Here is a 24,412-nt window from a genome sequence, read left to right as displayed (position 1 = left end):
CTCAGTTTGCTATCGGGGGGCGGGCGCCGAGCTGCCTACCTCTGAAGTCAAAAGGCGGCGCAGCGGCCGCCGAGCTCGGCGGCGGCAAGAACATGGTGCGCCGACTCTTGATCACAGTGCGGATTCGGCGCGCGTACGGCCCGCCGCGAGTCAGGGCTTTCGTCGTGCAGATCGCGCGGCCAGCGCGTGAGTGGGCAGCGCCGGTCGTGCGGGCCGCTGCGGACCTCGTGCTGATGCTAGTGAGGAGCCAGCGCAGAGCGCAGCAACCGCATCCTAGACCAGGTAGGAAAGGCCTCGAAAATCCCGGGCGCAGTCGGCCCTTGGGTGATTTTGTTTGATGTAAGCTAATACACAGATAAATCATCTCCAGACGAGGTTGGAAGAGGTTGTTTCGGCGTGGGTGGAGGTTCCTTCCACTTTCTCTCCATACGGGTTACAGTTACTTAGAGGTGCTGTTCTCCCAGTATGTGGAGCCCGGAGCCGCCTTCACACACCTCCTTAATCCCTTGAAACTCTGGGGGAAACTGGGAGATTCTAAACCCACTTTAGAAGTCAGTCACTCCTGAATTTCCTGAGTGGGAATCAGTAAACACACACACACACACACACACACACACACAAACACGCACAAGGTGTATTTCTAAGGCACTTTATTGCGCCCTGGAGGAAAGTATCACTAACGGTCTTAGTTTTCTGGAGGCCGCCTTTTTCCTCCCCAGTCTTCCTGCCTCGTCAACCCTCCCTCCTTCCAGTAGTGGAGGACGTTTGAGGGTGCGGGCTCGCACAGAGTTTGACTTCCCGAAATAGTAACATTGATCTTGATCGAAGGATCAGTAACTGCTAAGAGGAGCAATCACTTGCTTTTGCAGTCAGTGGAGAGTCAAACTTTCGCAGTGAGATGGAGGTTTCTTCTTTAGCGGCCTGGTATTATCTAAGTACTTGGGACAATGCCCGTATGTTTAGCAGAAGGCAGAACTACAGTAGGGAGTCTAAGGATCGCACTGATCATATTTTAGTCATCTCAGGCCCCAATTAACAGGCCCCAAATGAGGCCTACTTCTTGAAAGACAGAATTCTAGGTAGTTTTGTTCTCACATAAGATAAATCTTTACATAGTCGATGTAATTTCCTATGACGAGGATAGTTGAAATATATATATATAGCTACAATATATAGAGTCCTAATTAGAACTTGGGTAATGAATCCAAAAACAATTTAATGGGGCTTAATTTTTGTGACCTTCCTTGTGGCATTATTTCCCCATGAATATGTGTTTTGAAAAAGCAAAGGTCAGCAGAGGGGGAATTATTTTTTATTGTAACGTTAATAGACTTTTTGACATGTAAATGTAAAACTGTTAACACTATCAGTGTTTAATCAGGTGCCTCAATTTCTATTGGCAAAAATCTACAAACAATTTATAGGAAAAATACACATTTTCTTTTTCATATTATTATTAAAGTTCAGGGGGTTTTTTGGAATTAGTAGAAGGAGCTTGTAAAGAATTTCAAGGCATGTTGTTGGTCTTGATTTCAGTTCATTTTAAAACATTAACAGGATCCTATTTTTTAAAACGGTGCTTTATCCGTACCAGCAAGCATTTAGCCACTATGATGTGTTTTTGAATACCTTAGTTTGTTAATATTATTCTCTATATAAAGTTATTTTATTTAAATTATTAAGTTGCATCCAAAACTCTATAGTAACAAAGTAGAAAAATTTAATCTATGTAAGTACTATAATTAGGTGTTTTCTATTTTAGGAATACATAATATAATATTGTGATTATTTTAAGTTAGAGAAATTTCATTTTATAATATATTTATTGTATAAGTGTTAAAAATATAAAAATGATAGATTCATTGAAATAGCCATTTATTTCTTGTTATTTAGGTATAAATCAATTTTCAGGAATGAAAGTTATTTTTAAATGCATTGACTATATGAAAAGCCCAATTTTCAGCAAATATCTGAAGACAGAACACATGACGTAGATAGAATAGAATATGTTTTGAAAATATGTGCAATTCTCCAACTTCATATATGAAATTTTACACATATACAAACATCTGGAAGTATTAATTATAAGTGACATGTAATTATATATTTCACATTAATATATATTATGTCTATGGTTATACTGATTTAAGAATATATATGGGTGGTAATTATGTTGGGACTCATACAATTCCTTGAGAGCAATAGTGCTAAAAACTAACTTGTATGAATTATTTAATACTAATGCAGACCTGTAAGGTGTTATTATTTTAACATATTTTTAGAGTTTTGCAAACATGTTCATTATGACTTTTCTTATATAACTGGAAACTGTATATAATAAAATTCCACGTTACTAGTTTCTTATCCACACGTGCCTGATGAATTACGCTAATTGACTTGTTACTTCTACCTTGGTGTGTTTACAAACTAGTCATATTTTTCTGAAATTAAATATTTATTTGTTTACTGTTATGTGGGAACTCTTAGGGTTTTTCCCCTCCTTTAACAGCATAGTGTCCTCTCAAGGTAAGCACTATACGGCTAGCATAAACCATTATTCCCAATGTGTACATGATCCCTAGCTTGTATTATGTTCTAAATGAACAATAATCCTTTCAGACATCAAGACTTAATACTCACTTACTTCTTTGGGGACTCTTGAATTTTAAAAAGTCCATTCTCATCCTAAGGTAACAACAACACAGCCTATTGCTGTCTATATCCAACAGTATTTTACAGGTCTACTAATTACGTGTTAGTTCATCACAAGTAACTAACACCGTAGGGTTAAGCTAAACCATTTTCCCAACATGTGAATGACACTTGATAGTAAAGTGATCTACATCATCTCAAAAATACCTTCTTAAAGGAAGGCTGAACATTTGGCCCAGTGTTTTTGCTCTTTTAAAACCTTTAGTACTTTTTGAGAAGCATGACAATCTCACTTGCCCCAGTCCATCCTAAAACACCCTAGGCCAGAGAATCCTTCTCTCTGCTACAAAATCCAACCTCATAAAGAGTTTTTACGGTGCTTTATTTCTACAGTTTAAATAATGTAAACAATGGGTATAGTTTCATTTTCTAAACATAAAATTATAATATTGAATAGCTTTAAAAAAAACTACAGTTTTCTAAATTCTGATTTTCACATACCTGATGACTACTATTGTGTCTGTTTATTGACTGAAGATTAATGCACTTTCCTAAACACCTCACTGGCAAGAGCATTTTTACATTATGTATCAAGAACTTGTAAAATATCCATATACTTTTATTCAGTTTTTCTATATGTAGGCATTATTTTAAGGAAAGAAAGATTCTGACAAAGAGCAATACAAACAGATAAATAGTAGCAGGAAATTGAAAATTGCCTAAAATTCTAGCAATCACATTGTTAAATTATGTTCAATTATACCTATACTCTGGAATTATGGTCTGAAATATTTCAGCTGGAATGTAACAGACAATCATCATGTTTTTGAAGAATATTTAATAGAATGTAAAATTATTACATTATAAAGTTAGGTGATTTCCTTTTTTTAATAAAAAAAAGTAAGATTTAAAGCAATAAACAATTCTTATTCTTGCTTTTCCTCTCCGTCTCTCTCTGTTTCTCTCGTTCTTTCTCTACACATACACATACATACACACACACACACAGCAATGTATCAGAATATCTATAGTGGCTTCCTCAGGATGGTTGGTGATCTTTATTTCTTCATTACACTTTTGTGTCTTCTAAAGTGCTATGACCATCACCAGTTTAAAAAAAAAAGTTATTTTCATACAGTACAGATGAACTAAGAGCTTACTTAGCGTTAGTTGGGGAAGGCGTGAGAAAGGGTGAGGAGAATAAGTTGTACACGTATCCTATATAAGAAGGTGGCTTTAAGGTCTGGAGAAAGCCTGAGAGGGTTCTGACTTCAGACTGTAGGGCACGCTGTGCCTATTCACAACGTAGTTCGTTTTTAAATAAATGATAAATGCGTGGCTATACCTGTTTCCAAGGCGCCTGGGTGTTAGGCCTCTCTGGTCCCAGCACTTGCCCCTCCTCGGGATCCCCTTCTCCCAAGTCCTCCCTGGACGACTTCAGGGTGGGGCTCTCCACTTCCCAGAGCTGAGCTGGGGTCGCAGCGGGTGTCCGCAGGACCCCAGAGTAGGAAGTGAGACTCCAAGTTGCTCGGACCTCGCCTCCTTCACCTCTCAACTCCAACCACCCTCCTTGACTCATCCCTCACCCTCTCAATTCTTAGAGATGCTTCGGATGCCGGAGATTTTATTGGCCGCTGGGGTAGGACACAGGCCCACTTATCACCTAACTCCGCGAACGCACCCAGCCCTTCTATTTTTAACCTCCTCTGGGCCTCGCCCCTCACCCCAACTATTTCCGCAGGTAATATTTCATTAGAGTAACAGAGCAGAGCAGGAGTTAAACGCAGAGCAGGATGGGGGCTGCCCTGGGTGAGGAAGGGGTGGGGACAGGCGGAGTCTGAGTGGGCTTCGTGGCTTCCAGGGGGGTGCAAGGTATGACAGGGGACATATCTGTGTCACCTCCCCCAGCGTGAAACTGACTAGGCCTTTTTTTCTGGAAGGGAGGGAGCGGGATGGGACAGGTTCACTCCGAGGCACGGAACGGAACGAGAGATGGTGAGGTGCACTTCCAAGACTAGGCGGCTATTCCATTACCTTCCAGGCTAGGTGGTGACCAGAGTATTGAAAGGCCTCGTTTTCTTTGTTTCTCTGTCTGGGGTGCAAGGTGGTATAAAGAATGGCCCGTCATATTTTGCTAGTGATGATGTCTCTCAATAGTTTTCTTCTTATACTGAAGCTTTCCTCATGTTTGTAAACTTTCTCCTTTAGTCAAGACATTCAAATAAAATCATTTATTAGAATGAAAAAACATGAGTCAGTATTAAAATAAGGTCAACTTCTATGTCAGTAAGCCAACCGATGGAGAAAACCTTAGGAATAAATAAAGGCTTTGTTCATAGGAGAAGGAAGGTCCTTTTAAAGACTGCTCCATCTTAGAAAATGCCCACCAATCTGGGGTCTCCGCAGAGTCACCATATCCTAATTCATGGTATTTCACTGTGTGTTCAGCAATCCCATGTGTATTGACAATTGTTGAATTTACTAAATGTCAATAACATTTGTTTTTTAAAGAAAGAAGGATTGAAGAAAATCTCTGCCTGTCAGTGCAGTTTTCTATTTCATAAACCCTGGAATGATTGTTGCAGTTGGGTAGAACTACATAATCAGAAAGAAGTAATAAAGGAGAAAAAATTAAAATGTCAACTGCAAGATTTAAAATTACGGTGCCTCAGAGGTCCTTTGAAAAAGAATAAGTTGATTTTTATTTTTTATCACAAATGACTTTTTAATTCTTCTTCAGCTAGCTCTCAATTTTCCCCTTTACCTTCAAAAAGAAAATCTCAGAATTTATTTACATGGTTGCGAAGCCAGTAGGAGTTTTTTCTCAGGGAAAAGTTTTGTAGATTGTAGAGGTTCAGAACTATATGAACAAAGACATGTAATCTCTTAAACAAATTGCAACTAATAAAATTGTGCAATCAGAGTGGTGTTAATATATATGCCCTTACTTTCTTAATTTAAGCATGAGAATAATGTGACGTCAAAGAAGTAAGGCAAAGGTTATCAGCAGCATCCTTACCTGGGCTGCTGTTTAAAATACATATTTCTGGAGCTCATCCTCAGAATATGTGATTCAGCAGATTTGCTATGGGTCCCAAGAATCTGCATTTTAAAGCATTTAAGGGGGATTCTGTTAGGAGGTGGCTCCTTGGGACAAATATGGTCAACATTGCTTTTTTAAACCTTATTTTTGCTCATTTATTTTTGAATCGAGGTTCAGCCTTTTAGATAAGATTTAAAATTTTAGAATCACACTTTGGGTGCCAGGAAGGACACTGAGAATCTGAATAAATCATTGGAGGAGCTATTTTACCAAATGAAGGATACCCTTTATTATTATTATGTGATCCTTCATCTGAATTGGAAAGAATTATCTCTTAGATGCCAGATCTCTACAATCAGAACACATTTGGGGGCGAAGAATGTAACAGAATACACTTGTGCATTAAAGCTTGTAGCACCAGCCAGAAAATTTCCACAAAAGACATCACCTTTTTGAAACACTACATACACTTACTGTTGTTTACATACGATGGATGGTCCTCGATAGATAGATAGATAGAGTAATAAGTAATAAGGGATTTCTTTTATTTTACTTTATCTTCCAAACCAGAAACCAGGCAGTAAACATAACAACGTAAAATTATGTAAGAGAAGAAAAAGAAAACATAAAAGTATTCCACAGATTTAAATTATATTTATTTATGATCAAGGCAAAATTGCAGTAGAACGTAGCCATAACAGAATAAAGCACTTATAGATAAAATGAGCAGTCTTTGTGTCTATAAAAGCACATTGATGAGGGGGAAATATGTAGAATAATGTAAGCTAAAGAATAATTTGCCATTATAAGTAAAACTAAAATATTATGCCTTCCAACTTATAATCATAATTTTTCTGCTTTTCAACTACATTTTTCTAATGTTACACCTATTACTTTGCTGATGTATCAGGGGGGAAAGCTTACGTTTTACTTTCTTTTTTTGAGTGCCACCATTTTCTTGCTCTGAATCTCTCAGGCTGCCAGACCATCTGACTCAGCAATTGTACAACTCTTTCACCCAATTTAAAGAAACAGCAGCTCTCCAAACGCAATGAATCCCCCCAGTTGCAAATCTTTCCCAACCTGTAGAACTAGCAGTATATTTTAATTCTGAAATAATTGTTAAATATACATACAACATGGGACACTTTGAATTTTACTCCATTCAATTTACATGCTGAATAATTGAAACTGAATATATTTTATGTAACACAATTTTTAAAAGAAGCTTATTGAAACTTTCTTCTAAAAGCATATGGTCAAGTTTGCTTTCTCTTTTCCCTCAAAATAATTATGAGGCGCTTAACAGTAATAGAGCACGTCAACTTACATTATCTTAGGTAATTGTCACATTATCCTTATGTTTTAGGGATTTTATTGTCTCATTTCATGGGCTGGAGACTGAGGCTCTGATAGGTTGCATGGTCTGTCAAAAGTCATTGACTAGTAACTCGTGCCAATTTGAACTAGGCGTGCTTCTTGCCCCAAATGCCCTAACTTAGCCCTTTATAACTGCCTCTTGAGTGAATACATGTTATATATATATATACATGCACATATATATACCTATATGTGTGTATATATGTATATGGTTTCAGTTCCATCTCTTATAGTTAGTTGTTGTTTTGTAAATTGCTTAACTCCCTTGGATCTCTGTTTTACTCAGCATCAGCCACATATGTTCTAGCAAATATATATTTAATTAGGTGAATGAAAAGTTCTGAAAAATAAGGCAGTTTAATAAATGAAGTCCTAAAAGCCATTGAATCTCATAATAAAACAAGAAAATTAACTTCTTTCAGAAATTCATTTCTTGCCCAGAATAAAACTAATTCAAAACTCCCTTATAAATTAAGTATAAATTACTCACACTTCAATTTAAGAGCAGTAAATAGGAAACCTATGCACCAGCATAGGAATCACTTGAAGTACGAAGTAGAAATGTCACTTTCTTGGAATATATGATCTGTGATTAGATTCCATTTCCTTTACTTACTAGCTGTGTGGTATTAGGACTAAGTACTTAAAGCTCTCAATGCTTCCACTTTCTTATCTGTAAACCTAAGGTGGTACCCTATAGTACTCATCCATTGAGAACTAGATAAAATAGTATATGTAAGGAGATGCTTGCATATACTATCACATACATTTGATATGTATGATACATACATACGTATCACATACATTTGTCAATTATTGTTAAAGTGCCTAATTAAACTAATCCTTAAAAGCACATTAGTTTACTTTTACAGTAAATGCCTTCTTAACTATAATTTAATTATTTAGAGTAGCTAGAAATTCCTCAACTCCATTTTAAAGAATATGCATATCATAATAAAAATATATTTATTCAAATCCCTGGCATATATTCCAAGGTGTCAGGTAAATTTGTACAAAAAAATCATTGTAAACTTGTACAGAAGCCCAATATGATGGCCTTTACAGTGTGATTCTAAACTTTTCTAGTATTCGTAATTACTAAATAGCTATTAAACGATAGTCATGAACTTGTTTTCTAAGATAAGAAATTAAATTAGTTTTAGAAAACTGAAAAAAGTTATTAACTTGCCTTCAATTTATCAAAAAATTCAATAACCCCAAATAATAATTTCTGGAGGGAACACTGAGGTAATGCGCTCTCGATTCCTTCAGAACAGTTGCTGCAGTCTGAATACCTGAATCAATAGCTTCGGCACAGAATTTTCTAAAAACTCTTTAGTGTGAAGAGTGTGCATGCGTGCGTGTGTGTGTGTGTGTGTGTGTGTGTGTGTGTGGTGGAAGGAAAGAGGGGAAGAAGCATTAAAGTCATCCTCAAAACCTCCAAAATGTCTGCTTTGGAAGGTGGCCTGCAGCTATTCTTATTCACATTTAGTAGGATATCAAAGAGACAAAATATGTTAACTATACTTCCTTAGGCAAAACTGACTTAGGTATATAAAATTAGTGCAGAGAAACATAAAGTATGCTCTGTTATCATTGCCTTTAAAAAATGAAGTCTGGGAGTTATCATCTTAACCATAAGAAAGAGAAATATAAAACTATACCCTCAACCCTGAGACTCAAAGGAAAACATGAGTGGGAATGTTAAATCTGTAAGTGAAAGGTGCTAAAACATGAATAGGAAGCATTTTCTGATTTATTCAGGATTGATGTATATCATCATGAAGTTGATTCCTTCCAGAGGAATTTAATCCCATATTGGGTGAAGAATGTGACTCCAGGAAGAGTGATCCAACACAGAAAATTTTCTTATGATCTTTTACAATATCAGAGGATAGTTTGGCTTCAGAATTTTCAGAAGTCCAGGAAAGGCAAAAAAAAAAAAGAAGAAGATAACAGTTAGACTCTAGAGCTCCAAGAAGGCAGGCTACTCTTAAGGGATAGTTGTGGGAGGGTGGTAACTAGGTCTCCCTTTGAAGAGGAAAGCTTCAATATAGATGTTTCCCAAAATTTAGAGTATCCTAAATCATCGTTAAACCCAGTCAATCAACCATGAACACTCAACTTCCACCAAGAGTGAAAACTGAACACAATATTACTGCTCTGTGAGTTTCACTTTCTCAAGGCAATAATAGCACATACAAGCATCAGCAGGATAGGCAGAAATGGAATGCTGTATGTGTTCAAGGTTAGCAATTAAGAGAGCAACACGTGTTTGAAAGGAGAAAATCTGTGCAATCAAGGAGGAAAACGAGGGAGGTTGGGAATAGAGGTTTAGAGAAGGTAAACTTTATAATTTCTCAATTTTGCCTATAGCTTCCCCATTGTACTTTCTACTTGAACTGCACTCCAAGGACTGGTTGTGGGTAGCAATGAACGCAGAGGAAACATTGAACACAGTGACACACTCCATCATCACTTCCCATGATTTCATGAAAGTTTTTGTGGAAGTACTTTTATTATAACACAGCCAACTTTATTACAAAGAAGCTCTGTTTTCATGGGGTTAGAATCAAAGAAGACAGAGTTAATCACACTTTCTGGAAGGGAGTTTGCTTGTTCAAATCACAGATACCTGCCAGAATGTATAGTAATGAGAAAAAAATACCCAAGAGGAAATTGACTTTGATGGCCTAAATGAATAAGAAGATAGTAAATGTCATATCCTTAAAAAAAAAAAAGTAAGTTCCATTTATTGAGAGCCCACTGTGTGCCTAGATTTTTCTATATCTGACATTCTTTATTCCTTATAATAATCCTATGAATTATGTTTTATTCCTCACTTTGAGAGGTGAGGAAATGGAGGCTCAGAAAGTTTATGTAATTTATTCAAGTCGGCAGAACTGGTAAATGAGGGATGAGGGCTACCTGAGTATGAAGACTGAGATTGTCCCATTACCTACGCTGCATTTGTGTCTTCTCCAAGATTATTATTTAAGGCTGTGGTTGACATCCTCACCAACCACATTTGTCGCAGTCAGTATAAGTAGCTGTGGCCATAGAAAGAACATGAAGAGAGGACTGGGTTTAAGACTTGCAGGAAACACTTATTTGCTGGGTAACCATGGCAATGCACACCCTTCCATTTCCTTATCTATAAATCATAGGGGTAGCTTTTTGAAAAACAATTTTTCAATATGTGTCACAAGACTTAGACTCTTTGAAAACCTGCAGTACTATTTGTTGTAGCAATTATAATTTTTTTTTTTTTTTTTTTTTTGGTGGTACGCGGGCCTCTCACTGTTGTGGCCTCTCCCGTTGCGGAGCACAGGCTCCAGACGCGCAGGCCCAGCGGCCACGGGTCACGGGCCCAGCCGCTCCGTGGCATGTGGGATCCTCCCAGACCGGGGCACGAACCCGCATCCCCTGCATCGGCAGGCGGACTCTCAACCACTGCGCCACCAGGGAAGCCCTGTTGTAGCAATTAGAAACACCTTAAATATATGACAACAGGAGTATCAGTAGGTAAACTGGAGCTTTTTTTCCCCAGTGGAGTATGTTGTAGCTATTAAAAATAGTGTTTATAAAGCAATTTTGGAGAGTTTGGGAAAATGCTCTAATGATAAGTGAAAGGAAAAACTCATTTCAAAATTGTATTATATCCACAAGCACTGAGCAAGGATAAAAGACAGGAAGGAAATATTTCAAAATGTTATTGTTTCCATGTAGTATAATTTTTCATTTTCTTTATGAAGCTCATTTCTTACATTTTTTTACATATGTAAACTATAATCAAGAAAAAATCATTCAAAAATGAGAGGACTGGATTAAGTCACTTTGAGGGACTTCAAGATCCAAATTTCTATCACTATGTGTATGATTATCCAAGAATAATCACACAGAAGCACAGTAATTCCTGAAGGTGGAAATCCTGTCACCTTGGGTTCAGAATTTACAACCTGCCTGATGGCACAGTTCTCAAAGAAAAGAAAGCATCGCTGAGTTGTCCACCATGTCCTGTACAAATCAATCAGCAGGGAAACATAGTGGGGAGAGTGTGCACCTCTCAGACAGAACTGGGAACCTTGAGCTTGGACTCCATCTCCTTGTACCTTATGACTTAAGCACTCTGGGCATCTTCTTTTCTAATTAATGAAGAAAAGATACTACTCTGTATTCCACAGGACAGTCATGGGATTACAAATGACGTATGTAAAGCTGCTTATCACATAGTTGGGGTTCAATAAATGGTAGCCATTATGATTTTGCTGGCAACTTTGAATGAATTTTCTATTGTTTCTGTTTCTGTCTGTCTCTCTCTCCTGTAATTATATGTTTTACTTTTTTTTCCCCTCAGGATGAGGCTAATTCTAATTCTCCATATCTGTGCATGTAAACAAATTATGCACGTATGCACACAAATACATACTGTATCTATTTATGTATATATATACATACCATATATACATAAAGAGAGAGAGACAGACACACACACACACACACACACACACACACACACACACACACACAGTGCTAGTCTTTTAGTTTTTTTCAACTGGCCAAGTAGCCACAAATAGGCATAAGTAATTCAACAAAAGAAACTTCTCAACAAACAAAAACAGACATTTACAAAACAATTGAGTTAGGGAGTGATTGTTTTCATGAGCTTCAAAGGTTCCTCATTTCACAAGACTCCACTCTAGAGATATTTTTAAGAGTAAACTCCTTACATAGATTTAAAATTACATTTGTTTTGCACACAATTTAGAAAAGACATCTGCTATATAACAGGTTATCCTCAAAATGATCTTGGGAAGATGATGATAGATACTACAGATTCTATACCCAGTTAATACTTTGGAAAATAAGACTGAAAAATTAGGACTTACCTATAATTATATATCAGGTATATAATAAGTTAAAGGGATTTTGAGTTTTGTGCTCTTTGCCCAAATCGTGTTTGAGCAGGAAGATAAATTTTACAATAACTCTGAGTGAAAGTGAAAAGAGCTATCATAGAGTCCCTAAAAGAGTGCCTTATTCGTAGCAGATACTCAATAATTGTGCTGTATTAAGTTTAGTTAGAGAATAGTAAAAAGGTAAAGAAAATATCCTCCATCTTGAATTTTCCAAAGATCTAATCCCTGGGGGCACATTCCTGTGTCTTAACTAACCTGTGACAGAGGTCTGCTCTTTTTCTCAGAGGTCTCCCTTTTTGTTAAAGTTACCTTTTATCCTTGCGGAAAAATAAATAATTAAAGGAAACCCTTGCATTCGTTGCCATTTTTCACCCAAGAAAGTCCTTCCTTCCCATTTAAAATACCCAGATCGGACACTGAGCCCTTAGAATTCTTACCCAGGGGCACTCTGAGGGGCACTTTTCTTAGCTGAACAGCTATCTCTCGAGGCACAGTTGTTATTATGCCCACTTTGTAGATGCAGATATCAAAGCCAGAATAAAGTATTACTTTCTCAAGGTAATAAAGTCGGTGGTGGAGCTAGGCCTGTGGTCTTTACTTTGATAACTCTTTCCATATTAAAAGGGGTACATGAAATTATTCTTCCGTTGCTTTAGTCTTCAAATAATCCTCTACCGCACCCAGCATTCCACCCTAGAGCCCATCTATTCAGGCTTAACCCAGCTATGTCCAGAAGCTCCATTAACAGAGCATACCTGCTCTGATAAGCTGTTTCCTAAGGAGGTCTTGTTAATTATTGGATCCTCTCCAGACCCTGAAATGCAACATCTTTTTCCTGGTCTTTTTCAGACACAGGTCTGAATTGTCAGTTGTCAGAGTGCATCCTCCTTCTCCTATACTGTAATGTAGGCTCCCCTAAAGCGTGCATTCCAATTCCGGACCAACTTCCTCCTCCAGAGAATCAAACATGTCGATGGTTGCTACCAATTTACCCTCTTGACTAAGGACCCTTCTTTTTTTGTATACACAACTTAAAGCCAAGTGCCTGACATATAGTATGAACTCAGTTACTCTTTGTCAAATAAGGTTATGAATGATGGTTTTCAGAAAAGCAGTGCTCAATGCTTATTTGTCTAATAAAATGTATTATGTTTACTTAATTAATTATATGGCTAATATATGCATATAGTACAAAATCCAAACAATACAAGTTGTAGAGTGTGACAAGAAAATCACATGCCCATCCCAGTTCCCCATTTCTTCTCCCGAGAGTTAACAGACTTTTCTATATCTGTCCAGAGGTATTCTATATATATTTTATTTTTAACCTCAAACTATATTTTGAACAATTCTTTTATAACAATACTAATATTAAATATGGTAAACAGATGTATGCTTTTGTGTGTATTGCCTCACTTGATATAATAACCTCATGAGATATAAAGGTAGAGCAAGATAGAGTCCATTTTAAGGATATGGACGTTGAAGCTAAGAATAGCCTCAAAGGATTTCACAATCAAAAAGCATGTTGATAGACAGTCAAATCAGGACTGTCACTTGGTCCCAGTTCAGAGCTGTTTATCCAATACCCTTTATCTTCCTCATAAAATGATGTTAGTTTACATATGATGTATTTGCATATTATGCATATCATACCTTGCCAATCCTGCAGTGCCTTGTAAGAACCAGAACCTAATTTCAGAATACTACCTTCTCAAATGTCTTTCTTTCTCTTTCTGGTGATGTGTTGAATTAATGTTCGCATCTTGAATACTATTCTTGGATTTGTAGGGTCACAGGAGCACCATCATTGCAAGGCTTCCTTTAATTTAAAGAGTCAGGTGCCCCTCTAGTGTCACCTACCCTCAGCTGGGTTCTCCAGGCTGATGAAAAGCCTTCTAAGTCCGACTTAGCCCATCCCTCTTTCCTCATAACATATCCTAAACCTTCAGCACTCTCACTTCCTAGCCCACCATCTTATCATCACTGAAAACAAGCCAGCCTCTTTGTTCATGGAAGGAAGTGTTTCAACTTCCTCCCTGCCCTGACCTTTTCTCCCTTCTCAAATCTAGCTGAATCTCCTGCATCCAAATTTGTGATGACTCCCTGTGCCTTATATTCCTTTGCTTCCTTACTTTTTAGGTGGCTCAGGTCCTCAGAAATACCCTATCTTGCCTATGTCCTCAGTTTCTCTTTTTTTTCTCTCTCCTAACTGTTCTTCCTGTCACCTGGCACTTTTCCTTTAGGGTACGTGTGTGCTCAGGCCTCTTGCACCTTCCCTCTGCCTCCCCTCACCACTCACTGCCTTGAGCTATCACAGCTAACCTGTGAAAGAGTAGCCTGCACAGAGCGTCCCCACTTCCTCGGCATCCCATTCACTCCTGGTTTTCCTCCTGACAATCTGAGCAGCACTTAGCAGACGCCTTTGCAGGCTTTTCTTCCAGAAGTTTATTTTTCCGGTTTCTCACCATGCATCCCAGTTAATTAATTTCAGTTTTCCCAAACTTCTTTGCTCTCACTTCTGCCTGGAACATCTTTCTTCTTCTTTTCCGTCTTTATACTCCTACACTTTTCAAGACTAAGGTGAGCTTCCAGCATCCATGAAGACTTTGCCTAAGCCACCAGAATGAGTTTGGTTCCATTTGCATTTTCTTGTGTCATCCTCTGTTTCCCTTTGCTCTTCTACACACATTACACATAATGCATCATTTAATCCCTACAACAACTCTTTGAGGTGAGTACTATTATCCCAGTTATACAAATGAAAAAACTGAGGTCCAGGTACATTAAGTTACTTTGTTATAGAGCAATTAAGTGAAAAGTCTAGATCTGAACCCAGGCATTCCAACTCAAGCCCATATGTTTAACATCTTCTACCCACCCCCTGCACTCTACGTTTAACCTGTGAGCTTGTTGAATGCACATTCATTTTTTTAAATGAATAATCTTAAAAAACTGATCAGAATTGAGACAGGTTTTTATTTCATAGTATAGATTTTCAAAACTGCCAACACAGCACAAACCTAAATAAGGCCATGACATCCTCAGGGAAGAAGAGAAGAAAGAAAGTTTGAGGAGGGTAATGGAAATAACCAACAAACTTTAGAATTTTTGAAGCTTTTTGACATACATCGTCTTATTTTATCATTCCATGAAATATATTATGACTCCATTTTACACATGGGGAATCTGAGACTGGGATAACCAGCACCAGGATCCTGGGCTTTATATTTTATTTCTTCTGCGGGTTTTCCCCTCAGGTCTGAGCTGATATACATGAGTAAATTGGGAGTTTGGTAGTTCTTTAAAAGAAAAACTAGGAAAGCTTTCATACTATTATTAACTACTTATTTACACAAGATTTCCAGTGGAGTATGGGATCAACTTCCAGAACAAAGGGGCCATACTCAAGGATACCATAATCTTTGGGGAACTCAACTGTAAGTGCTGGAGCTAATACATACATGTCTAAAACCTCCTCTCGAAGAAAGTCAATCCCCATGTCTGTATATCCAAGGGATGTTTTTATATGGTTTTATCACCCATTTCCTCCAGTAACCGTCCAATATATTGTATGAGAGTTTAAAGAGTTCCTGATGTAGGAATCTATAGTTGAGTTTTAGAAGAATTTCTGAATTCCCTAAGAGTTATATGTGCCAGTGAACACACTTTTTAAATAAAATTGCATACTTTATTTTTTGAGGAGAGGATATATAGCTTTCAACAGGTTCTCCAAAGGGCCTACTCTCCCTGCCCTAAGATTAGGAACCATCATTTTAGTGATGAGAACTAATTTTGATATTAGTCCAAAAAGCCGGACATATTACAAGGGAAATCTGTTCCCTCCATCCCATCACCACAACGGCTATTTTCACCTCCCCCATGATACAATACCTTAAGCTACATTAAAAGAATTTTATGTTCTCTACCACAGTTTGAATTTTCCACACCATTGTTGCCCTAATGATTGAGAGGTGCCTGGAGGAAAATATAAATGGCACAGTGATGGATTTTTATAATGGATTTGATGCCCCATAAGTGTTTTAATTGGCATCACTTAAAACTTCATGTGTTGCCTAATCTAACAGCAACTGAAAGTACAGTCAGGTATTCTGGGTCTTCAGGAGGAGTCAAGTCTGTCATACGGAGTGAAGTAAGTCAGAAAGAGAAAAACGAATACCGTATGCTAACGCATATATATGGGATCTTAAAAAAAAGGTTCTGAAGAACCTAGGGGCAGGAAAGGAATAAAGATGCAGACATAGAGAATGGACTTGAGGACACGGGGAGGGGGAAGGGTAAGCTGGGACGAAGTGAGAGAGTGGCATGGACATATATACACTACCAAACGTAAAATAGATAGCTAGTGGGAAGCAGCCGCATAGCACAGGGAGATCAGCTCGGTGCTTTGTGACCACCTAGAGGGGCGGGATAGGGAGGGTGGGAGGGAGAAGCAAGAGGGAGGAGATATGGGGATATATGTATATGTATAGCTGATTCACTTTGTTATAAAGCAGAAACTAACACACCATTGTAAAGCAATTATACTCCAATAAAGATGTTAAAAAAAAAAGTCAAGCAGGTACTGAAACATAACTTTTAAAATTGAGCTGGGTTATGTAGTAGACAGATGAAGCATGTGATTAAGGCATCTGCAAAGCCTGAGCAACCCAGTCTTTTAAAAAAGTATATATATATGTGTGTGTGTGGTGTGTGTGTGTATATATATGTGTGTGTGTGTGTGTGTGTGTAATAACCATAGGATAAATTAGAAACTTGGATTTTCTTTTGCTTATCCTCTTCATTCTGTTAAACTTTTCATTAAATATGTCGGCTTTTGGAGGATGTCTATCATTGTTTCGGTGATTAAGGTCTTCTTGCCTTCCCTTTTATATAATATTGATAATTCTACCCAAAGCATTTTCTTCTTTGTGTCTCATAACAGGATTGCAAAAGAATCCTCAAAATGGATAATTTAAGAGCTAACATGCATTAGCTTAGGATGTGTGACACTGTTCTAAATACGTATGGGTATATCAATGCATTTAAAACTCAGAACAGTCCTATGAAGTAGGGACGACTCTTATCCCCCCCCCCCCGCATTTTATAACTAAGAAAATTTTAAGGTTTTTCCAGTAGGAAGGAGAGGTGTAGGGGGCGGGACAGAAGCGGCGCCAGGACAGTGTGTGAGCCTGGTCTCTGAATCAACTCTGAATGCAACTCTGCCCCTAGAGCGCTGAGCACTTTTTCTGGTCTAGGAGGAATTATTTATTAAGAACGGAGCCTATCAGCCCAGTGACTCCCTTGCCACTTTCCTATCTGCTTATAGGCAGAAATCTCCACCATCCCTGTTAAATAGCCCTCATCTTCTCAGAGCCAGCCCGTATACTAGGCACTAGTACCAGGCATTGTGTAAGCCTCGGAAACGCTCTCTCCCGACATCCGTTTTCGTGTGTGTAGGGAGGGAGGCACAGGCTGGCGGGTGAGCCCACTCTCCAAAAAGAACGTTTGAGCTAGAATTTCTGGCATAGCAGAGCCAGCGCGCGATATCCAGGTGCTGAGTGTTGGAGGGGGAGTGTGTCGTCTGAAAGAAGGGAAGCCTCATGGTGGCATGGGTGATACCGATCCTCGGCTCTTACCGCGAGGACAGGCTGGCCGTTTCTTCTGATTAAAAGAGGAAGCAATACTTTGCCTAGGACACCAAACACACTGGTTCGAACTTGGCAGTTAGGAATCCCGTGCAGCTCTCTAATGCCAGGCAGGGTGTACACGCAAGGAATTTCGCTTTGGTGGAACGAACTCGCTCAGAGCTGCGCGTGCGCCTCTGCTGGGGGTGGGGGCGCAGCGCTGGGAGGAGGGCGCGGGGGATGCGGGGAGGGGGGCAGGTGGGAGGGCCCTGGGCGCCCTCCAGCCCGGGCTCCGCCGCGCTCCAGGGGCGGACCGCTTCCGGCCGGTGCCCCCAGGCGGGCGGGCGGAGGACTCGTGACTGCGGAGGCATGGAGTGGGGCCCATTCAGCGGTGTCTCATTTGCAGCGCGTTGGGAGCAAAAGGCGCCTCCTGGAAGAACGCGTGGAGGGCGCTCTCCGGGGTGGAAAGAGTCCGCGGGAGGAGTCGAGGAGCGGAGTCTGGGGGCCGCTTCCGCGGGCCCTGGAGGAGGAGAAAGGAGGGGCGGGCTGCTCCCGGGCGGCCGGGGCGGGCCGCCTGCGCTCCAAGGAGGCGGGAGAGGGAGAGTGAGGGAGCGAGGGGCGAGCGTTGGGGAGCAGCATGGAGACCTCGGCTGACTGGCTGGCCACCGCCGCCGCCCGGGGCCGGGCTGACGAGGTGCGAGCGCTGCTCGAGGCGGGGGCGCCGGCCCACGCGCCGAACCGTTACGGTCGGAGCCCGATTCAGGTAGGTCGGCAGGCCTGCCGCGGGAAGGTGGAGGGGGAGCGGGGCGGGGGGATGGCGGGCGACTTAGAAGGACGAGGTTGGCCAGTGGATCGGAACCAGGTAAGCGTTTCTCGGTAAAGGGGAGACTTCCTGGGAAGTTTTCAGACGGAGGTCGGAGTCGGAGACCTCCTCTCGGCGACGCCCCGGGGGCTCAGGAAGCCACCGGAGGACTGAAAGGCACATGGGGTTCAGATCTCTAGACTGGTATGAAGATCTAGAGGGGAGAGCCTATTTGTGTTCATATAAACCGAGGTATGTTCTTCATCAGATGCGAAATTGACGAACATTTGGGGTAAGAGTTTAAAGAAATGGAAGATTTGCTGGACCACTTAACCCCGAACTCACTGAATGGGGAATGGAGCTGATCATCTTCTTTGTTGGGAGTGGGGGGAGGGATTTCAGTGGAAATCTCCTGCTGTGTATGTTGGAATAAAGGTCGATTGAAAATTTTCAGAAGTAACTACACATCGTGTTTATTTTTTTTAACCGAGTAAGGAAAATATATGCTTGTTAGGAAATAGACATATCTGAAGAAAAACGTTAATGTAACCTTGCCTGAAATAATGCTGTCAATTTAGTTAACCACTTGGGGAGTATCTCCTATCATTTTGGGTATTTTAAACTTACTTGATATAGGTTAATTTATTTGAGAGTTTTCAATTCCTCAGAGTTTAAAAATGTCATTTCTCCCCTCCCCACTCTAGTTTTGTGTGTGCGAGGGTGTGTTGAGTTCGTTTTTCTGTTGTTTTTCGCCTTCACTAACTTCCTAAATCTGAGGCTAAAGACACATTCTTCTTGGCAGTCGCTACCCTTGTTGTACGCCCAGTTTTGACAATGATTTCTGATTCTGAAAAACAAAATTTATATGAAGCAAGTGCACATTGCAAAAACTCCAGCCTAACAAGACAAAGGAAAAGTAACTCCACTTGGAACTTAACAGATTTCACAAGTGAATCTTCCTTTCCTGAAACTATGCTACACAGGATAAATTTTACACACTTTTAGATACAGATATAAAAATAAAACTAAAATGCCTTCAAATTTGAGATTATTTGGGATTTGAAATGTGGAGAGATTTGGGGAGAGAAAGGTTGAATGGTTGTAGAAGAGAAGCATTGAGTCCTTTTTTAAAAATGCATGCCTGAGTCATAATTAGATATCTCTAAAATTTTGCCAGCACCTTGCAGACTGGGCGTTCAGCCTTCAAGTTCTAGAAGGTGTTAGATGAGACCTTATTGTTTAAATACAAAAAGAAAGTTGGATAATTAATTTTAAATCATTTTTAAAATAGGATAAAAGCATAAACAAAAGGGGGTATGATTTTAGTTTTGAACCCTAACCAAATTTGTGTTTAATAGAAAAATACTTAGTTTATAGAAAAATTTTAATTACTAAATTAAATTTAGGTCATCAAGTTAACTTAGGCACCCTATAAATATTAGTTTGTTTGATTAAGTTTCTTTTTGCTTTGGATTGCTATTTTTTAAGTATTTAAATGTTATGTTACTGTGGCATATAATAAAACATTTAAAACCAGTTTTATGACTAAGATGAAGGACTTTATTTATCCAACCCAACTAATATATTTTCACTTGCATTATATACGGGAATGGAAGTGTACAGACATGTACTAGCTCTGGCACTTGCAGTAGAGCTTCCAAAACATTATGACATCATCCTTGGGTGTGGCCCCTTTGTTTTGGAAATTAACCCATAATCTATTAGAAATCTAATAGTGTAAATAAGTAGTTAATAATATTGTGACAGTTTCACCAGTTTTTCTTTTAAAACAATTCTTTCTTCTAATGCACTGCATTAGTTTTTCTTTCTTTTTGTAGCTGTAAGTTGGTTCACTTATATTTTCTCTCTGTCTTTTTGAAAATTAAATCAGTTTCACTTTCTCCAGGACATGAATCAACAAACATACTGTAACTTGGTATGATTCTGTTATGATTGGTTTGGACAGATTAATTTGTGTTTAATACAGAATGTAACTAAAAATAAGTAATTCCTCTTTATACAGTCACTATGGTCTAGCTAATATAACCAAATAATGGTTACCCTAAAAAAAGAATAGTCTACCACCACCACCTACCATGTAACACTCAAACTGTAAGGTTGCCGTGATTGTGAACACCATTTCAAAATTCCTCTTTAGTAATGGGTTTGTATCAAAGATTATTTAGGAGCCAAATGAGGTGAGCACCCCCTACTTAGTGAACTCTCAGAGTGTAATCTTGGAAGGTGTCTGAGCTTCCTATTTCTGCTATAACAAATTACCACAAATTTAGTATCAACATAAATTTACTATTTTATGTTTCTGGAAGTCAGAAGTCTAAAATGGATCCACGGGGTTGCACTCCTGTTGGGAGTTCTAAGGAAAAATCCATTTCCTTGTCTTTTCTAACGTCTAGTGACAGTAAACTTTCCTTGGCTCTTGGCCCCTGCATCTTCTCTCTGACCTCTGCTTCCATTCTTATATCTTCTCTCTGACTGTGTCCTTTTTATAAGGAAACTTGTAATTAAGTTGAGCCCACCCTGACAATACAAGTTAATCTCCCTCAAAATCCTTAATTTAACCACATCTGCAAAGTCCCCTTTGCCATATAAGGTAATATATTCACAGCTTTTGAGTGTTAGGAAGTGGACATCTTTGGGGGGCATTATTTAGTTTACCAGAAGAAGGAATTTTAGGGCTGGTTAGACAAACTTTCTCATTTTATTCTTAAAGAAATTGAAGTTTAACGTTCAGAGAAACCAAGGGTAGCTTAAAGTTTTGCAAGAATTAAGTTTTTGTCATTTTTTTTCTTTTTTTCTTTTAAACAATTACCACGTTCTGGGCTTGGATATACAGCAGTGAACCATAGAAAAATCTCTGAGCCTTACATAATTTCATATCAAAATGAGGAAGAAAATAGAGGAGGTTAGGTTGTAGTAAAAGCCAGCTTGTTCCTCACCCTTTTGCTGTTGTCTGTGACTCTGGCAGTTTTCTGTGCGTGGCTGGAACCCTGCAGAACGTTGGAGAATAGAATGTGTACAGAAAAATGGAATAGGTAGGAGAACTGGCTAAGCGAGCTGGTAACTGAAAGAAAGTAGTAACTAGATACCTGTGGCAAGGGCGTCTGCACGGGCTGGGGGCTCCGCAAATAGTTTCTTTAATCCTGCCCTTGTCCCCACCCCGGTCCTGACCGCTCTGCTCTCTCCGGCAGGTCATGATGATGGGCAGCGCCCGCGTGGCCGAGCTGCTGCTGCTCCACGGTGCAGACCCCAACTGCGCGGACCCCGCCACCCTCACCCGACCCGTGCACGACGCCGCCCGGGAGGGCTTCCTGGACACGTTGGTGGCGCTGCACCGAGCCGGGGCGCGGCTGGACGTGCGCGACGCCTGGGGCCGCCTGCCCGTGGACCTGGCTGAGGAGCGGGGCCACCGCGACGTCGCCCGCTACCTGCGCGCGGCTGCAGGGGGCACCGAAGGCGGGAGCCACGCCCGCGCAGTCTCCGCGGAAGGTCCTGCAGGTGAGGTGGCTGATCCACGATTTGAACTCAGCTTCCGCAGCCCAGCGCACTCACTTTTCGGAAGAGAAAGTTGGGCCCAGGAGACTAGGGTATTTGGTCCTACCTCAGCTCACCCTGCCAACCCGTGGGACAACTCCAGTCTCCCGATCGCGCTGCCTCGTTAGGACTGCAGTCGGGAAATAGCCCAAGATGGACTGTCGCACGCTAAAGCCCATCCCATAAACCGTGCCTCCCATCCCCTAAACACTTGAGAACCAGACGGTGGAAAATTGAGCACTCCGGAGGCTAGAGGTCTAGTGGCCCCTCTTCCTGCAAATTAGCTGGCTAGCTGCATCCTTTCAACGGCCCCCAGTTTCCCCACTAGTTTAACAAGGGCGCTGAACCAACCCTGGAATTTCCAAAGCCAACTGCGCGTGGCATCATCTGGCAGAGATCTATCATTCCCGGCTCTATTGCAAAACTCTGCTTAATCCGACCTTCCGCTCTATGCGGTGGAGTTTTTCAGAGTTCCCCCAGTGGGTTCTGAGGGAGACTGGGATGGAGACCTCGCCAACTCTCGCAGTCTGCACACTGGGATTCGCTGCACTCCCTGAGAAACAGAGACTCTCTTAAGCTTTTCCCTCTCTTAAGCATTCTGTTATGATGGATATGTGGACCTCCTTGCCTTTTCCTACAACCACGAGGACTTCTTTTCCCTTGGCCCATTTCCCCCACCTCACTCCTACCTGCTTAAAGTACCAACTTTACTCTGACTTTTTCCTGAAGGGGGAATCATTTTATCTACCTATCTATCTACCTACCTACCTACCTATCTATCTATAGCAATATACGAAATTACGCGAAAATTAAAGGTAAACCATGACTTCGAAGAGACTGAAATCTATGGTATTTTGGCTCAGACCTGGGGCACTAGGCTCCCTGTGCCTTAGGCGAGCCTAGGAGGACGGAGTAGAAAGGCTTGCTCTGGACCTTTGGGAGATGTCTTGAGTGCTAGGCCTTGGGTGTGAGAGGCACCCATATCTCCTTTAGCCTGCCACCCTCTCTCTCCTCCAACTGAAGCTTCCGTATGGAATGCGGCATAGGACTAGGGGCCAATCACAGGGCTATTGGGCGGAGCAAGAACTGGGAAGAGCTGAAGAGGAGAAGGATTTAGATGATCGAGTTGGGCCACAGGCAAATGAATAATCAAACCTAAGATATTTAACCCAGGTACACACGATCCCTCCCTCCTTCCCTTCCTCCCTCCCTCCCTCCCTTCCTATTTTTAAAGTTCCTACTTGCGTGATCAGCCCCGTTCTAGATCAGACACAAAAGTGAATAGGACAAAATGGGAATCCTGCCCTCATAGCGCTTACATTCTGGGAAGTAGATTTTTAAGCAATATAACTGTATTTCGAAGAGTGAGTTTGTAAAACCGATGTGGTGGATAAGAGTGAAGTGTGAATAGGCGGGGAGACTATCTTAAGAGTGGTCAGAGAACCTGAGTCATGAGAAGAGATTAGCCACGGGAGGCAGAGAAACTCGAGTGCAAAAACTTACATGAAAAAGAGCGTGGCAGTTTAAGAAGACCCAAAGGCCAGCTGGGGCGAGTACACAACGAGATCGAAGAGGAGGGCAGAGGCCAGATAACGTAGTAGTGGCCCTGTAAGTCAAAAAAAAAAAAAAAAAAGGATGTTAGGTCAAAACATGGATTTTGTTCTAGAAACGTTAGGAAGCCATTAGCAGGTTTGGGAGATAGGGTCTGGGAAAGAAGATACGACTGGAACGAAAGGTTCTCACACTGCGGAGCGCCCCTGAGACCGAGGTGCTCTCTGGTTATGCGAGTTCGCCGAATCGCTGTGCGTCAGGTGCAAGAGATACCTGGGGACGTTCGAAGAGCAAGGCGACCCCTTCACCTCCAGTCGCCTGGCATTGTGTGTGGCAAACAACTTGGCACTCGTTACAGACCTGCTTGGTTCTCGCAAACCCGCAGGTTGCGCGGCTGCTCTCTCCCTGCCCTCGTCGGGCGGGTCCCGAGAGCGGGAGCGGCCTGGCGAGCCCGGAGCAGCCCGGCGGGTCAAGCGGACGCGCTGCGAGATCGGGAAGGCTCGAGAGTGCGGCGGAGGCTGGGAGGGTCCAGACTCCCTAGACAGACGCTGTGCTGAGGGTTGGTGGATGTTAAGAAGCTGTGTCTGCATAGCCAGTGGGGGGCTGCGAGAGAGGAGGGAGGGGTCGCACGTCTTTGACTTCTGGTTTCTAATGTCTTTTTTCTTTCTGCCGTCTACAGACAGTCCCGCCCTAAAGAATCCTTGAAATCTAGAGACACTTCGACTACGTATTTGATCTTCAGTCGTCGAAGTTTGAATACAAGAACTACCCCCACCATATCTGTCTTCCCTGCGTAGTTCCAATTCATCAAATAACGCTTTTAAAAAATTGGAACTGCCTCCCCCTTCCTTCCCTTAAATTTTGCTATAAAATTAAAAAAAAAACA

The 24,412-nt window shown here is 40.8% G+C and overlaps 1 protein-coding gene across 2 annotated transcripts; it reads left to right on the top strand.

Annotated features, from left to right (window-relative positions):
- Positions 1-130: 130 nt before the first annotated feature.
- On the top strand, positions 131-24,412 carry CDKN2A (cyclin dependent kinase inhibitor 2A). Of its 2 annotated transcripts, none has more exons than XM_032636459.1 (3): positions 131-282; positions 21,633-21,939; positions 24,206-24,412. In XM_032636459.1, the coding sequence occupies exons 2-3, from the start codon at positions 21,636-21,638 to the stop codon at positions 24,229-24,231; spliced, it is 330 nt and encodes a 109-aa protein (XP_032492350.1). In that variant the 5' UTR covers positions 131-282; positions 21,633-21,635; the 3' UTR covers positions 24,232-24,412. The 2 variants fall into 2 exon arrangements, with proteins under 2 accessions (XP_032492350.1, XP_032492349.1); XM_032636458.1 differs by lacking the exon at positions 131-282 and adding an exon at positions 17,924-18,384.

Source organism: Phocoena sinus, chromosome 6 (genome assembly GCF_008692025.1).
Source record: "Phocoena sinus isolate mPhoSin1 chromosome 6, mPhoSin1.pri, whole genome shotgun sequence".
In the NCBI taxonomy this organism is placed as follows: Eukaryota; Metazoa; Chordata; class Mammalia; order Artiodactyla; family Phocoenidae; genus Phocoena; species Phocoena sinus.
Note: the sequence above shows the minus strand (reverse complement) of the source record. Positions and strands in the feature narration are given on the sequence as shown.